The sequence below is a fragment of the Bubalus bubalis genome, chromosome 15 (assembly GCF_019923935.1).
Source record: "Bubalus bubalis isolate 160015118507 breed Murrah chromosome 15, NDDB_SH_1, whole genome shotgun sequence".
NCBI classification, from domain to species: domain Eukaryota; kingdom Metazoa; phylum Chordata; class Mammalia; order Artiodactyla; family Bovidae; genus Bubalus; species Bubalus bubalis.
In genome coordinates this window covers 78,766,808-78,782,143 of record NC_059171.1, presented here as the reverse complement: position 1 = coordinate 78,782,143, position 15,336 = coordinate 78,766,808, and the positions used below count along the sequence as shown (strand labels likewise).

The window sequence follows — 15,336 nt, the reverse complement described above, 5'->3', positions numbered from 1 at the left end:
GCAAAGCAGTAAGAAACGCTCCCTGATTTAAATGTGTGCAAAGGACAAGATGGTGGTAGTCTGTGGTGCTGGGCCTTCTCTGATGCAGGGGGATTTCTACCTTGGTTTTGGAGTCAGGCAGACCTGAGTTCACATCCTGCCTTCACCAGTTGCTAGCTTTGTGACCTGGGGCAAGATACTGTACTTTTGGGGGGGCCCCATTTCCTTTATCTGTAAATAAGCTTAGTATTTATTTTAGGGTTGTGTATTAGAAGTGAATGAGATAATTCCCTCCTGTATTTCTAAAAGTATCTATCGCATGCTGCTGCTGCTAAGTTGCTTCAGTCGTGTCCTACTCTGTGTGACCCCATAGACGGCAGCCCATCAGGCTCCTCTGTCCCTGGGATTCTCCAGGCAAGAACACTGAAGTGGGTTGCTGTTTCCTTCTCCATTGCATGAAAGTGAAAAGTGAAAGTGAAGTCGCTCAGTCGTGTCTGACTCTTCACGACCCCATGGACTGCAGCCTACCAGGCTCCTCCATCCTTGTGATTTTCCAGGCAAGAGTACTAGAGTGGGTTGCATAGTTCTGTGCTTACTGTTGGTGCCTTGGTAGGTGGTTACTAGGGAATCAACAGTGAAAAACAGGGGCATGGCCCCTCAGCAGAGAGCTTATGTCCCAGGACGATGCTTATAAGCCCAGGTATGGAGCAGACTTCTAGGAAATGTCCTGTTTGTTATGACTGCAGTTTAAATCTCATGGTAATATTTAAAATGTTGTTGTGCTCAATCATGTCTGACTCTTTGAGCCCCCATGGGCTGTAGCCTCCCCCAGGCTTCTCTGTCCATGGAATTCTCCAGGCAAGAATACTGGAGTGGGTTGCCATTTACTTCTCCAGGGGATCTTCCCAACTAAGGGATTGAACCTACATCTCTTGCATCGCATGCATTGGCAGGCAGATTCTTTAGCATTGTGCCTCCTGAGAAACCAGTGTTCAAAATATGTAACTATAATCAAAATATGTGAAAAAAACCCTGAGATGACCTTTTTTCCCTTCAGTAGTTTTCTTAAGAGGTTTGTAGGAAAGGAAATAATTTTATTTCAATGTAAACAAGTCCCTGTTAGATTCTGTTGTGTTGTTAAATGGTATATAAAACTGATATAATTTTTATATCCGTATTAATAGTTAGGTAAGCACAGTTCCTGCTTGTGCTGTCTTTGGTAAATTACCTGTAATTTTTCACAGGTTCTGTGCATGTTATGTTTTAGAAACGAGGATGTAGTGGAGGCCTGCTCCTTCTGGCACAGTAATTTCTTTTTCTACCTTTTACAAATAATTTTAGTAAGGAACACGAGTTACTGTGTGTTTCTGCTTCTTGATAATCCATAAGTGGGCAGACTGCATTTTTGTGAGCGGTTATACCAGGCAGGCCTAGGGGTCTCAGCCGACACTCGTTGAGGGGGTGGCCAACTCCGTGGCACGTTTGATGCCTTTCTGGGTGTGGACAGGGGTCTCCTGGCCTCGGGTTCTCTCCAGGCACCAGGATACATGGATTTATTCACCTCGGGAAGCCTCTTTCCCAGCTGCAAGAAGTCTTCAGAAAACTTATTTGAAAAGTGCTCCAGCTCAGGACCGCCAGGAAAGAGAGAAAAAGGGTAGAAGGACAGGGAGCAAGGCGGGGTCACGCTGGGCCTTGGGAAGAGGGGGGCACAGGAGGGGGCCTGGCCCCCACAGCGTCCCAGTGGCCGAGGGCAGCTCTCCTGGCCAGGTGCCGCCTTAGGCAGAACCGGAAGAGCTGGAGGTGAGGCTGGAGGAGGACCATTACTGAGCAGCAGCCGAGGTCCGTCTGCCTCCTCTGGTCACGTGTCTTCACTTGCCCTTCCTCTCAAGGCCTGAGAAGCAGGAACAAGTAACTCAGGGAGAAAAGTAGACACATATCCAGCGCGCTGAGCGGACAGACACAGTGACACAGGGAGTCAGGACTTCTGCGACAGAGGACGTGAGCTGACAGGTCCTGCCTCAAAGCCGCAGCTGTGAGAGAGCCTAAGAGCACAGGAGCCAAGCGGAAACGAGCAGTGGAGTCTCCGTGCATAGTGTTTTGAAATTCTGTAAAATAGCCAGCTACTGTTGGTTGTATTACTCGAAGGAATGCTAACATATGTATATGTGCATTTATAGGCTCCCTCAATCCCTCCAGCCTCTTTTGCCCCCAGGAGTTGGGATAGCTTTTCTCAGGCACAAACTTGGCTGGGCTGTGCTGCGGGTCCTCGCGCTGGGGAGGTGCTGCTCAGTGTCACCGAGTCCCCGGGTGCAGCCTGCACGACGCGACAGAAACCTCTCTCTTCTCTTTTGACCCTACAGTATAAGAACGCTGGGGTGATTGAGTTAGAAGCGTGTGTCAAGGCCGTCCGTGTCCTCGCCATTCAGAAGCGGAGCATGGAAGCGTCGGAATTTCTCCAGAACGCGGTTTACATTAACCTTCGGCAGGTGGGTGTGTGTCCGCCTCTGCGTGGAGGCCTTAACGCAGTTCTCCTGGAGCTTTTTCACTGCAAGTCTGTCTGGTTTTGCTGTGCTAGGATTCAGTGTGGTCAAGACCCTGGAGTCAGAACTTGAAACCCTGATAAAGGGAGCTGTTTTACTTCTTTATATTATGGTCTTTTACTTTCAAAATTCAAAATTTTGTTCTTTCAAAACTTTTTTTTTGATTGGAGAGAGAACTTTGCTGTTAACAGCTTTGCGGCCTTGGCCAAGCTTTGAGGCCTCTTTTTTGGTCACTTGACGGGATTGCGGTTGTGGCCCTGTCTGGGTTGTTCATGTTATAAAATATGAAGTGTGTGAAAGGACTTCATACCGCTCATTGTACACCGCAGGCCTCCCACACGTATGACCTGGATCTGGGTGTGTTTTTAATGAGATAGAGTCACCAGAACGTTTAGTTGCAGATTGCTAATGCAAAACCCCCAAATCAATAATGCAGCTAAACATCTATGGTCTTTCTAGTCCACTTTGGATTTTTATGGCCAGGGCCGCCAAGACGGGAAACGTGAAGCAGTTTGCTTAGGGGCCCACGGCTAGGGTGAGGACCCAGGTGTCTGTCCTCGAGCAGGTCTCGCTCAGCCCGGCATCGTGCTCCGAGCACGCCTAGAGGTGGGGGAGGCAGAATCTGCTCTCACTGTGCCGACATTCGTGGCAAAGGTGGACACTCTCCAGGTGAGGAACTCGGAGTTTATTCTAACAACAGTGGGTTTCAACAGAAAGGCCTTAAAAGCACAGGAATGATGGGACCCCCACCTTTGTCTGGAGCAGGGTGAGCGTGGTGGGGGAGACCAGCCTGGAGCTCTTGAGGGGATGTAGGGGATGTAGGTGGCTTCACTGGAGTGGTGGTGGGGAGGTCAATGGGAAAAAGTCAACAGATTGAAGATGTGTTTAGGTGAAAGGAAGGAATTAGTGACCTATGTGAGGGCCAGACGAAGTACTGCCCAGGTTTCCGGCTTGATTAGTCAGGTAAGTGATGGTCATGCTGTGTTCAGGGAAGAGACTCTGCAGAGGGAGTTTGGGGGCGAGCTGATGGAGTCAGGTGTGTAATGAAAAGGCTTAAACATGTGGGTCTGAGGGACTCAGGTGAGAGAGAGGGGAGTCGGGGAGGGAAGGGAGAGGACTTCAACATCATTTTGCATTCTGAACATGTAAGAGAACGGCAGGCCTCTGTCACAGAGGCTTAGCACGTTAATGTTTTGCCATATTGACTGCAGAGCTTCTTAATTTTTAAATAGAAATAAAATAGAAACAAAGCCGTGGAGTTAATGAACATCTTAGAGTTGATATGTATTCTGCTCATATGTATTTTGATACCTCACATGTTTATAACCACAATCTATAAAACATTGAATATTTTAGTGTAAGAGTTAAGCACAGGGACTGGGAATACACATGGCTGGGACTTGAGTCTGGGTTTTGTCCCCCTGAGTGAATTACTCAGCCTCTCTGTGCCTTCTCAGAAAAGGTTGAGGTTTCTGGTAAAGACGGGCAGGAAAAGCGAAAACCCACCGCTTAATGGGGAAGGGTGGAAGCCAGTGGTCGGCAGCACCGGCGGATGAATGGACGTCTGGGTTGGGTGACCACTCACCGCGGTTTCTGGGTGACTGTGGGGTGTGAGCCCTGGGACGGGCAGTGCGTTTGTAGGGATGAGCAGGTGTGATTCCTGGCTCTGAGGCTGCCGTCCAGGGAACAGCCCTGGGCACACGCAGCCCCAGTGGGACAGCTCAGGGTGCAGTCCTGGGACCTGTGCTGAGGGCAAGATGAGGGCTCTCCCGAGGTGAAGAGAGGAAATGACCCATCCACAGCGGCTGAAGAGCCCCCGAGCAGGGCGCCAGGTGCAAAGGCATGGCCGGGCTCGAGCTTGGAGCTTGGGGAGCCAGAAGTCCCTCTGTGGCCTCAGCGGCCTTCTTTCTGAAGGACAGTAGGTGGAAAAGATGCTTAAAAGGCAGGCTGATCGTAGGTCATGAGCAAAAGTAAAGATGCGTGGATTCGTCAGGCAGGCACGAGGGAACCCTAAGGGTGTGTGGACCCAGCTGGGGCATCGCGCTGGAGGACAGGGTCGTGGGCTTGTGCACGGACCCGGCTTTGCACTTACAGCAGAATCCCTCCGTATCTGTATTTTCATCTGTAAAATGATGGGATGGCAAACTCATGGTGACCTGAAGGAACAGTTTGGCTCACACACTCTGTGTCCAACCCTGTCCAGCGTCATCGTGCAGAGCTGCTCAGCAGCCACCCTTACACACTGCGGCTGGAGGCGGTGGAGGGACGTCTGTCGTGCCTGGTGGAGGAGGGGATGGGTGGTTTTGAATGGACACTGAGAGCAGGCTGCAGAACCGCAGGCAGGCTGGTGGAGGGTTGGCTGTGGGGAGCACTTGGCAGACTTTGTGTCTTAAGACTTGCTTGCCCTTGTGGACCAGAGATGCCTTTGCAAATTCATGTTGAACATTTGGGCTTTTGGCGAGGCTCTTCCCACAGGTGGGTATAACACAGCATGTTTTATAAGGTAACGTGCTTTTGTTCAGCATGTAGAAATTTGCACCTGCTGGGAACAGCCCTCCTCTATGGGCCTGGTCTTCGTAGAACACTAGGGGTCAGCAGAGCCATGCGGAGGGCCAGCGGCCGGCTGCGCCGCGGCGGGCGTGGGCCTGTGGAGCTCTCCCCGGCGCGCCGCTTTGCTGGAGTTGGCTCATCTCCGTGTGTGGTTGCCTGATGAGCGGACAGCGCAGTGGTGAGTTCTGGTGAGACTTCACAATGACAGTGACACAGGGGAGCGGCCTGGGTTTTCCTGAACCAGGGTGAGCTTTTGGTTCTCGATCAGGTGTCTCCTCCTGATGGGTCAGTCCTGCGACTCCTGTTGCCTGATGTGGACACGCTGAAAAGAACCCTGAGGGCATTATTGCAGGTGTCTTCTGCCTGAAGAAGCCCCATGCAGATGCGAAAACTGAAAATCCGTTTGGGTCTGCTGGTGTTGGGAAAGGTTTCTGCATGTTCCAGGAGGGTTCTAGGCAGGATTCCTCTTCTTTGTGAGCAGGAACATGGATCCACCTGTCTTGTCTTCAGTTGTTTACGGGAGTGGTTCATGGGCATTAGCATTGACAAAGAGCTGCGAGCTTGGAGTCTGAGAGCTGGCTACAGATTTGTGTAGCAGCCCTGTAGGTCTCACCTGCAGGTGTTTAGGGCAAAGGTAGAGAGGAGTGTGAACCTTACAGCCAGAGTCAGGTTCCAATTGCTGTTTCCTCTCCGTGTGACCCTGGACTGGGAGGTAGCCTCCTTTAGCCAGTTTGTGAATCTGTAAAATGGGTATGACTAGATTCACTTCTTCCTGGATATGCTGTGAATTGTCAATGGGATTATAACACATGTAGAGCGCTTCCCACGCCGCTGGGCGCTTAGGAAGCGCTCACTGTCTGCCCCACCGGTGACGTGTCAGCAGGAAGGGCCGCTCCTGTTTGTGGAGGAACCACTAGCAGACTCTTGACTAGGCTGTGAATTTGGTTATTTCCTTCAGTCCTTGTAGCCTCTTGTGCTAAGTGTGTTTATTTTCATCTCTGGAAGAGGAGCCTCAGAGTAAAGAAGACTTGGTCATTTGTCCCAAGTCAGACCATAATTTCGGGTGCAGGGGCCTCGGTTAAGTGTGCTCATTTGGCTTTTCCCTTCCCTCCATTCTGTACCGGAGGCCAGGCACCAGGCTTGTAGCCTAAGAATATTCCATAGGTTTTATTTATATTCCATAGGGTTCCTGTGCTGCTCGAGCACAATGTCCTTAGGGGGACATAGGTACTAATAGATACACGTGAAAACAAATGAGCACAAACTGTCATCAGTTCTGCAGAGAAAAAGAGCATACCTTGCCCTGCAGGGCTGGGGAACTTTCTAGTTGGGGCTGCTCTGGTGTTAACCTTAGTAAAACAAGTTCTGTTACCAGACAAAGACAGAAGGACAAGCCTCTGTTACCAGAGCAGGCTTTAGTAGCTGTGACTCTGGCCTCTAGAGCAGGGGCTCAGTAGTTGTGGCTCACAGGCTCAGTTGCTCTGTGGCATGTGGGATCTTCCTGGACCAGGGATCGAACTCGTGTCTCCTGCATTGGCAGGTGGATTCTTTAGCGCTGAGTTAGCAGGGAGGCCCCCGAACCCTTTTAGGAGGAAATAAAGGCCAGGCGTTTGCGTGCAGACCTTGGCAGTGCCACCACTGGTCGTCTTCAAACCTAGTTTGCTGTGGCTGCCAAGGCCAGGCTCTGTGAACTGCATCCTGTAGCTTCTTCCAAACAACCCAATGACTGACGATAATTTTCTTCATTAGTAGGAAACCTAAGTGACCACAAGAGAAAGAGGTGGTAAGGAATTGTTTGGAAAACTAGCGAAAAGCCCAATACCTTCCAGCCGTGGGAGCTTGCGGACCAGTGACACTCATCCCGGCACCTCCTGCAGGTCTGATGTTCAGGAACGACTGAGCCGTTTGAGAACATTTCAGCTCGTGACACTGTTGATTAGAACCTGTGGCCTCTTGGTCCCTGGTTAATTTTCTCTTCAAAGCCATTTGCATTTTCTGCGGGCTACTCCGCTCAGATGTAAGAATAGCCTCTTTAAAGTTCTTGATACAGTTTCTTAATGAGGCTGTTGCTAAGGAAACCTAGCAAAAACCCAGTAGATATGCACATAATAATGGTAACCTCGGAACTTTGTCGATTTAATCTCAGAATCAGAGGGTGGGAAACTCAGGAAAGGCTTTCTGAGACAGAAGGGGGCCAGTGTAAGGATGCAGCTTAGGTTAGATGAAACAGCTCCATCCTAGCCAGCAGGGCGCCTGGCCTCAGGACGTGTTCGGTCCTCACAGAGAAAGGAGGGGTTGGATGGGGAGGGAGGAAAGTCAGGGTCTTTGTTGGAGAAGGCGAAAAGAGAGGGAGCCGAAATTTCTGGTTGAACAGGAGTCAGGAATATGGCTTGAGGTCCTCATATTTGGGGGAGAGGAGTTTTGTGGGGACCTGAGGAGAAGGGAGTCTTGTCTCGGAGGGAAGTCCACACACTGGAGAAATGGGCAGGACTGGGGGCCCTGCAGGGTGAGTTGCCTGCAGGCTGGGGCGTGGGCTGCCTCCATCCTTACACTGGAACCCCAGGCCTCGGTTTGCAGGCCGGAGCAGTGACGATACGGGGAGATGGCTGGTGGGAAAGGAAAGCAGAGACCAGTGCCCCGGGGCTGTGCTTGCTATGTTCAGCACAACCAGGCCTGAGCCGCCGGGGGTCTGGGAGGGTGCTCGATGGAAGAAGGAGGGTTCGTACTTTCCCACGCGGGACGCACAGCAGCTGTGTACCCCACAGGCCCTCTGGCTCCTGCAGCTCGCCATCTTTCTTCTTGCTTCAGCTGCTGGGGTCCTCCGAGCTGCGTCTGCCGTCACCTCTGTTAATTACCCCTGCTACCTGGCCCTCGTTTCATCTAAATATTAAGTCCCCATTTTCTCCTCACCCTCATTTTTGTCTTTTTGTCATTATTGTTGCTAAATTGTGTTTAAAAAAATTGATTTATATCCTTTTTGAGAATGAGGCCCAAAGTAAATAAATGTGTGCACAGACTATCACAGACACACCACTGTGGAAAGTTCTGAGCTGTTACCTAGTGGTTACCCTGCTGGCTTGTCGTCGTGCTTAAGAAACGGAGGCTGTCGTCACTCCATCACAGGGTGGCTGCGTTAGGTGGTGCTTAGGTTAGGTTGCGGATGAAAGAAAACTTATTGTAAGCCGTGCGGGCCAAGGTTGGTGTGGTTATTATTGACATTTCATTTTCTTTTTCACTGGTTCTATATATTTTGTGTTTTGAGAAGTTATGTGTTTTAAAATTCCTGCCCAAATTCCAGTGTCTTTCCCTTTCTTTTTCTCTTTCCCTTCGCTGCGTCTTACATTCTAAGTAGCAGATTCCTTTGTCCCAGAGAATTCGGGCCTTCTTAGCAAGAGGACAGGGTGAGCGTGGAGACGTGGGGTGCAGAGAAGGCCTTGGCACTTCCGCGTGGAGCCGTGTCCGTGCCTCTGCCTCCTACCACGTCAGCATGCTGACGCGGCTTCCCCTTGTCTTCATGTTTCATCGGGTCCCTGTTTTACGAAAAGTTGTCTGTTTCCCTTTTTCACCTGGAAGGTTCTCTCACGTGCTCTTTCCTTCCTTCTGGTGCCTCAGCTCTCCGAGGAGGAGAAGATCCAGCGCTACAGCATCCTCTCCGAGCTCTATGAGTTGATCGGGTTCCACCGCAAGTCCGCCTTCTTCAAGCGCGTGGCTGCCATGCAGTGCGTGGCCCCGAGCATCTCGGAGCCTGGCTGGAGAGCCTGCTACAAGCTGCTCCTGGAGACGCTTCCTGGCTACAGCCTGTCGCTGGACCCACAGGACTTCAACAAAGGTACCGGAGCCGAGAGTTACTTCACCCCAATTAATGCGGAATGAAAAATTAAGCAGGAGACCTGCTGTTTGTCTGTGTTGGATGTTGTTGGTGGTCAGGCTCATACTGTGGGTCGGGTAATTTTGAACCTGAACTTGGCCTCTGGCTTTGGTCCTGGCCATTGGTGGCGTGTTAAGTGCAAGGGGTTGGGTAGAACTGGAGGTCAGTTGCCAGCAGGTGTGTCTTGGTTCTTGCTTTGTGCTGGACACTGTGCCACGTGTTGAGGACACTCAGCCGTGTCAGATTTCATCCAGTGCCACTTTCTTCCAGATCTTTCATCATCTCACCCAAACAGAAATCACAACAGATGTTTTTCACCTGCCCTGTCACCTGCTCTTCCTCTGATTACTTTTTCCTCTGTGTTCCCCCAAGAGATGAGGTGGAATCTAAGGTTTGCGACCACATGTTTCATGGTTGCCACTTTTGGGTGGACTCTGAGTTCTGGATGCGTTGATACGAGCCTGTGGTTTCAGCCCAGCGTGTCTCTCTGGCAGTGGAAATCTCAGGGTGCCAGCAGTCACCCCCCCCAACTGTGGGCCCCTGACTGGCCTCCCCAGGGCTGCTTCAACTCCTTCCACTGTGGTCACAGACTGTCCTTGGCCTCCCAGAGCCCCGAACTGTGTGGCGTTGAACCGAATGTCATCTCGGAGCCCGAGGCCTGAAGGGACCCACAGCCAGAAGCCAGAACCTCCCTGTGGGGCCTGTCCCTGCTGACGGCCCCCTTGGCTGGCCCTCTGCGTGACCCCGCTGCCCTGGGCTCTGAGCCTGTTGCCTCTTGGGCTGGGGCCGGGGGTGGGTGTGTGCTGAGACGGGGCCTGTGTGATGGAGGAGCCTCAAGTGATTCCAAGAAGGCCGATCTGGCTCCTCCCCTCTCCTTACAGATGGGGGACCAGGGTGGGCCCTGCTTGGTGGTCTTTGTGCCAGGGGCTCCCCTCACCCGTGGAGTCAGGAAGGCGATCCTGAGAGGGGGCTGTGGGTCCTGGTGGCCCGGGAACCCCTTTCGTGTGCCTGTGGGAGACTTCAGTACAGAGTGCGGGGGCCCTCCAGCGACTCCTGCTCTGATCCCTGGACATTCCTGCAGGCTGACTATGGAGTGAGCGCGCCCTGGGCTTCGTGCGGTGGCTGCTGTGGGCTTGGTCCAAGGGCTGCTGCCAGCTCCCCCCGCCCTCCCTCCTCTGTTTGCCCCTCTGCCCTCACCTGCCGGGCATCCTGCAGGTCTCCACTGAGTGTCCCCGTCGTCCCACACCTACACACAGTCCCTCTGTTTTCTTCATCACTGATTCCTGTTCCTCTTTTGCAGCGTTTCCCGTGAATTGTAAGTACACTAAGACACTGGGCAATGGTATAGCGCCCACCTCCCTCCCTAGGGTGTGTGCCCGTGCGGAAGGAGACCCTGCCCCTCCCCGCGTTCCCCCGCAGGTGTCCCCGCAAACACGCGCGCCGAGGGCCCACAACTGGTGAGCAGCTTCTGTGACGTGTGCTTGTCGCCATCTATTGAGCAGAGTTTGTTTCTTGATCTTAATTTTTAAATCGCTTGAACGAAACATGTTTCTTTTGAAAAATGAAGCAAACAAGCACACCTCCCTGTATTTGGTGCTTTTTACCCAGCCTTCTATTAATATTTTGGGAGGGGACATTCGCCATCATTTTGTGAAAGAGGTTGGGGAGGTGAGGTAAGAGATTGAATAAAGTAAAAGTGATAAAAGTCAGCTGACTGTATTTTTTTTTTTAATAAGAAATAAGTTACTTTAAACCCTATCTTCACTATTGCTCTGGACCACTTTAAACATTTCTCAGAGAATTAAGTGGAAATCTACTAACACCCTACACTTGTGAATAAAATGGAGATTGTCTTTATTCTCAGCACCTGAAATGTTTTTCTGTTTCTTGAAGATTTTCCTTGGCTGGTTATGGAAAGTTGAGATAGGAACACAGAAGGGCACTGTGTATATTTGTCAGCTTAACAGCCTGCTTATTATCACTTTAATCTTATTTGTCTTCTGTGTACGAAGATTTTTTTGATCATACCTTCTGCTTAGCCTTTTCCTGAATGAGGGATTAAATTTTCCCCAGGAACTCTTAGGAAAGAGAGTGGCATACAAGTTTGCCTTAAAAGGCCGCAGTTGATGTAATAAACTCTCACATTGGTGAAATTTTTGAATACAAGAATGTTGAAAATTTTATCACTGGCTCATATGCTGCAAGTCTGACTTAAGGATAAAAAGATTCAGATTTTTATAGGAGCAATTTGAATCGCATAGAAATTATGATGTATGCTATTTGGTGTTAAGAAAATTTATGCTCTTATCATAATTGCCTATGGTGGGAACTGGATCCTTATCTATTAAAAGAAAATCTACAAAGTGTTATGTGCCCCATTATTGACATGATGAGCTAGAGGCGGGTTCAGATCAGATCAGATCAGATCAGTCGCTCAGTCGTGTCCTACTCTTTGCTGCTGCTAAGTCATTTCAGTCATGTATGACTCTGTGTGACCCCATAGACATCAGCCCACCAGGCTCCCCCGTCCCTGGGATTCACCAGGCAAGAACACTGGAGTGGGTTGCCATTTCCTTCTCCAATGCATGAAAGTGAAAAAGTGAAAGTGAAGTCGCTCAGTCGTGTACGATTCTTAGAGACCCCATGGACTGCAGCCTACCAGGCTCCTCCATCCATGGGATTTTCCAGGCAAGAGTACTGGAGTGGGGTGCCATTGCCTTCTCCGGTCCGACTCTTTGCGACCCCATGAATCGCAGCACGCCAGGCCTCCCTGTCCATCACCAACTCCCGGAGTTCACTGAGACTCACGTCCATTGAGTCAGCGATGCCATCCAGCCACCTCATCCTCTGTCGTCCCCTTCTCCTGCCCCCAATCCCTCCCAGCATCAGAGTCTTTTCCAATGAATCAACTCTTTGCATTAGTTGGCCAAAGTACTGGAGTTTCAGCTTCAGCATCATTCCTTCCAAAGAAATCCCAGGGCTGATCTCCTTCAGAATGGACTGGTTGGATCTCCTTGCAGTCCAAGGAATTCTCAAGAGTCTTCTCCAACACCACAGTTCAAAAGCATCAATTCTTCAGCGCTCAGCCTTCTTCACAGTCCAACTCTCACATCCATACATGACCACAGGAAAAACCATAGCCTTGACTAGACGAACCTTTGTTGGCAAAGTAATGTCTCTGCTTTTGAGTATGCTATCTAGGTTGGTCATAACTTTCCTTCCAAGGAGTAAGCATCTTTTAATTTCATGGCTGCAGTCACTATCTGTAGTGATTTTGGAGCCTAGAAAAATAAAGTCTGACACTGTTTCCACTGTTTCCCCATCTATATGCCATGAAGTGATGGGACCGGATGCCATGATCTTCGTTTTCTGAATGTTGAGCTTTAAGCCAACTTTTTCACTCTCCACTTTCACTTTCATCAAGAGGCTTTTGAGTTCCTCTTCACTTTCTGCCATAAGGGTGGTGTCATCTGCATATCTGAGGTTATTGATATTTCTCCCGGAAATCTTGATTCCAGTTTGTGTTTCTTCCAGTCCAGCGTTTCTCATGATGTACTCTGCATATAAGTTAAATAAACAGGGTGACAATATACAGCCTTGATGTACTCCTTTTCCTATTTGGAACCAGTCTGTTGTTCCATGCCCAGTTCTAACTGTTGTTTCCTGACCTGCATACAGATTTCTCAAGAGGCAGATCAGGTGGTCTGGTATTCCCATCTCTTTCAGAATTTTCCACAGTTTATTGTGATCCACACAGTCATAGGCTTTGGCATAGTCAATAAAGCAGAAATAGATGTTTTTCTGGAACTGTCTTGCTTTTTCTATGATCCAGCAGATGTTGGCAATTTGATCTCTGGTTCCTCTGCCTTTTCTAAAACCAGCTTGAACATCAGGAAGTTCACGGTTCACATATTGCAGAGGCGGGTTAAGTTGGGTCATTTATAAATCCAGGCTGGGTTAGTCGTGACGTGGATTTCAGCCTCTTCATCCTTTTCAGAATCTCTTTCGCATTAGCCTGTAGTCTTCTGGTAACGTGGAAACACCGAGGGGGCTTGTTCTTCTCTCCTTTGCCTGTTGTTGTTTGAAAGGTTTTCTGTAAACTGGAGTGGTAGGATATCAAGGTTTTTGTGTGTGGGTAGGTCTGCTCTGCTCTAAGAATCTCAATAATTATTGTTATTCAGCAACTTAAAAATTATGAAGTAATTAAAATATACACAAATTAGAATAGTACAATGAGCCCATCACCCATATTTTAAAATAATTAGATTTGGCCATATCTGCTTTATTCATACCTTTCTTTTTCTTTTAAGAATTTGTTCTTAAATATTTCTTTGTCGAAATATTTTTACAGCAAATCCTAGAAATCATGTCCTTTTAGCCTATATCCTTAAGTAGGCATGTATGAAAAACAGGCTTTCATCAGGCTTTCAACTTGACCCACGAGCCTGTTAAGTGTCAGCTGTGTGTCAGGCCTCTTACTGGGGTACCTGGGTGAATACGACACCATCCTGGCTCCCGAGGAAGTTACGGACCGATGAAGGAAACCAAGACACGAGCTTTAGGCACTCAGTGTACCTGCCGGAGAGTGCCCGTGGGACAAGCTAGTGCAGGATTTGGTGGAAATCCACAGAAGGGGCCAGTCAGCCCTGCGGGGAGGCCGGTAGGGCTAGGAGAGGGGGTATCCTTTGCTTAGAGTCTAAAGTCTCACCCCCAGCCTTTCTGCCAGCCCCCCAGGCTCCCTGGACACACAACGCTGGGTGGTGACTGATTGTGATTCCTGTCGCTACATCTTATTCATGAAGAAGTTTAAGGTGGAAAATATTTAAAAGCACTAACTGTTGCCAAAAGGGACACAAATAATTATCTCTGAAATCTTGTGTGTTTTTTTTTTAAACTTTTTGTTTTACATTGAAACAATGTAAAACATTAACAGATTAACCGGCTTCCCAGGTGGCTCACTGGTAAAGAATCCGCCTGCCAGTGCAGGAGACATGAGTTTGATCCCAGGGTCAGGGAGATCCCCTGGAGGAGGAAATGGCAACCCACTCCAGTATTCTTGCCAGGAGAATCCTATGGACAGAGGAGCCTGGCAGGCTACAGTCCATGGGGTCACAAAGTCGGACACGACTGAGTGAGCATGCGTGCACGCGTAGTCAGTTGACAGTGTCGAGATAGTTTCAGGTGAACAGCATAGGGACTCGCTGTACATTAAATCCTGGGAACCTAAAGAGATGCTTTTTGATGGCTGTGTAACTGATTTCTTCCACCTCTAATTTCAGATACACTAAGTTATTTTGGAGGGAGCAGCCACAGTTTGTTGGTAACCATTCTTTTCTCATTTAGCTTTCTACTTTTCTGTTTTTACACTTTAGAGAAATGTGCTTTTTAAATTTTATGTGTTTGGTTGTTGTTAATGAAGGCTCATCAAATACTAGTATTTTCTTGGGGGAAAAAGTATGCTGTAACTCAAATACATACCACTGAAAATATAATCTTTTGTCCTAACCTTATTATAAGTATTTCAGAATGGGTTGTTTTAGAGATTGTGTGTCTTTGCGGTGGCTCCCGAGGGGCCCCGGCGCCGCCCTGTGGCCCAGGCGCCCCGAGGCCCATGCGCCTCGAGGCCCGCTCTGACATCACTTGGCTTCCCTTGCAGGCACGCACCGAGGCTGGGCTGCCGTCCAGATGCGTCTGCTGCACGAGCTGGTATATGCATCCCGGAGAATGGGGAACCCCGCCCTCTCTGTCAGGCACCTGTCCTTCCTGCTGCAGACTATGCTGGACTTCTTGTCAGACCAAGGTGAGTGGGCTCAGACTCCAGGTGTTTCCCAGGAGAGGGGGACGGGGCCGTCTTGGTGCCGGCCCCGTCAGCACCAGCTCGGGATGGGGTGGGCAGTGTCCCCAGCTCTCCCCGTCCTCCGGGCCCGCTCCTCCCTGAGCGCGTCTCACCGCCCCACGCTGCTGCTCTTTTCGCTGCACTTGGCCTCTGGCATGGCCTCCCCTTGCCTTTGCCCACGCCTTATAAAACGTAAACATCAGAGTGTAATATTTACATGGAGAAGCGCACGATTCATAAGAGCTCTGCTCAGTGAGTTTTCACAGAGTGACCATGTGGTACCTGGCACCCAGATGGGACACAGCCTGGAGCCCCATGCCCCTCTGTGCCCCTCTGGTCACTTCTCCCCTCGTGGGCAGCATCTTTCCAGACTCCTGGGGGATTGTGGGTAATTTTGCCCACAGGTCAGGGCAGCTTTCTTCTTAGTCCTTTCCTCCATCATCTTCTCATCTCACATGCTTCCTGGGTGTCACGTGTGTTTTGGGTTTCGCGTGCAGTCATCTGTCTCCAGCCCGGGTCCCACCCTGTCGCCGTCCCCAGGGAGTCAGTCCTGCCTGGAGTCA

General features: G+C 50.0%; 1 protein-coding gene across 13 annotated transcripts in view; it reads left to right on the top strand.

Annotated features, from left to right (window-relative positions):
- The window catches only part of TRAPPC9 (trafficking protein particle complex subunit 9), a 388,230-nt gene that overhangs the window by 43,737 nt on the left and 329,157 nt on the right, over nt 1-15,336 (top strand). For all 13 annotated transcript variants that reach the window (XM_025264824.3, XM_025264825.3, XM_025264823.3 and 10 more), the window contains 3 exons: nt 2,340-2,465; nt 8,682-8,898; nt 14,594-14,737. In XM_025264824.3, coding sequence (XP_025120609.3) covers nt 2,340-2,465; nt 8,682-8,898; nt 14,594-14,737 — 487 coding nt within the window. The remainder of the gene's footprint in view (nt 1-2,339; nt 2,466-8,681; nt 8,899-14,593; nt 14,738-15,336) is intronic.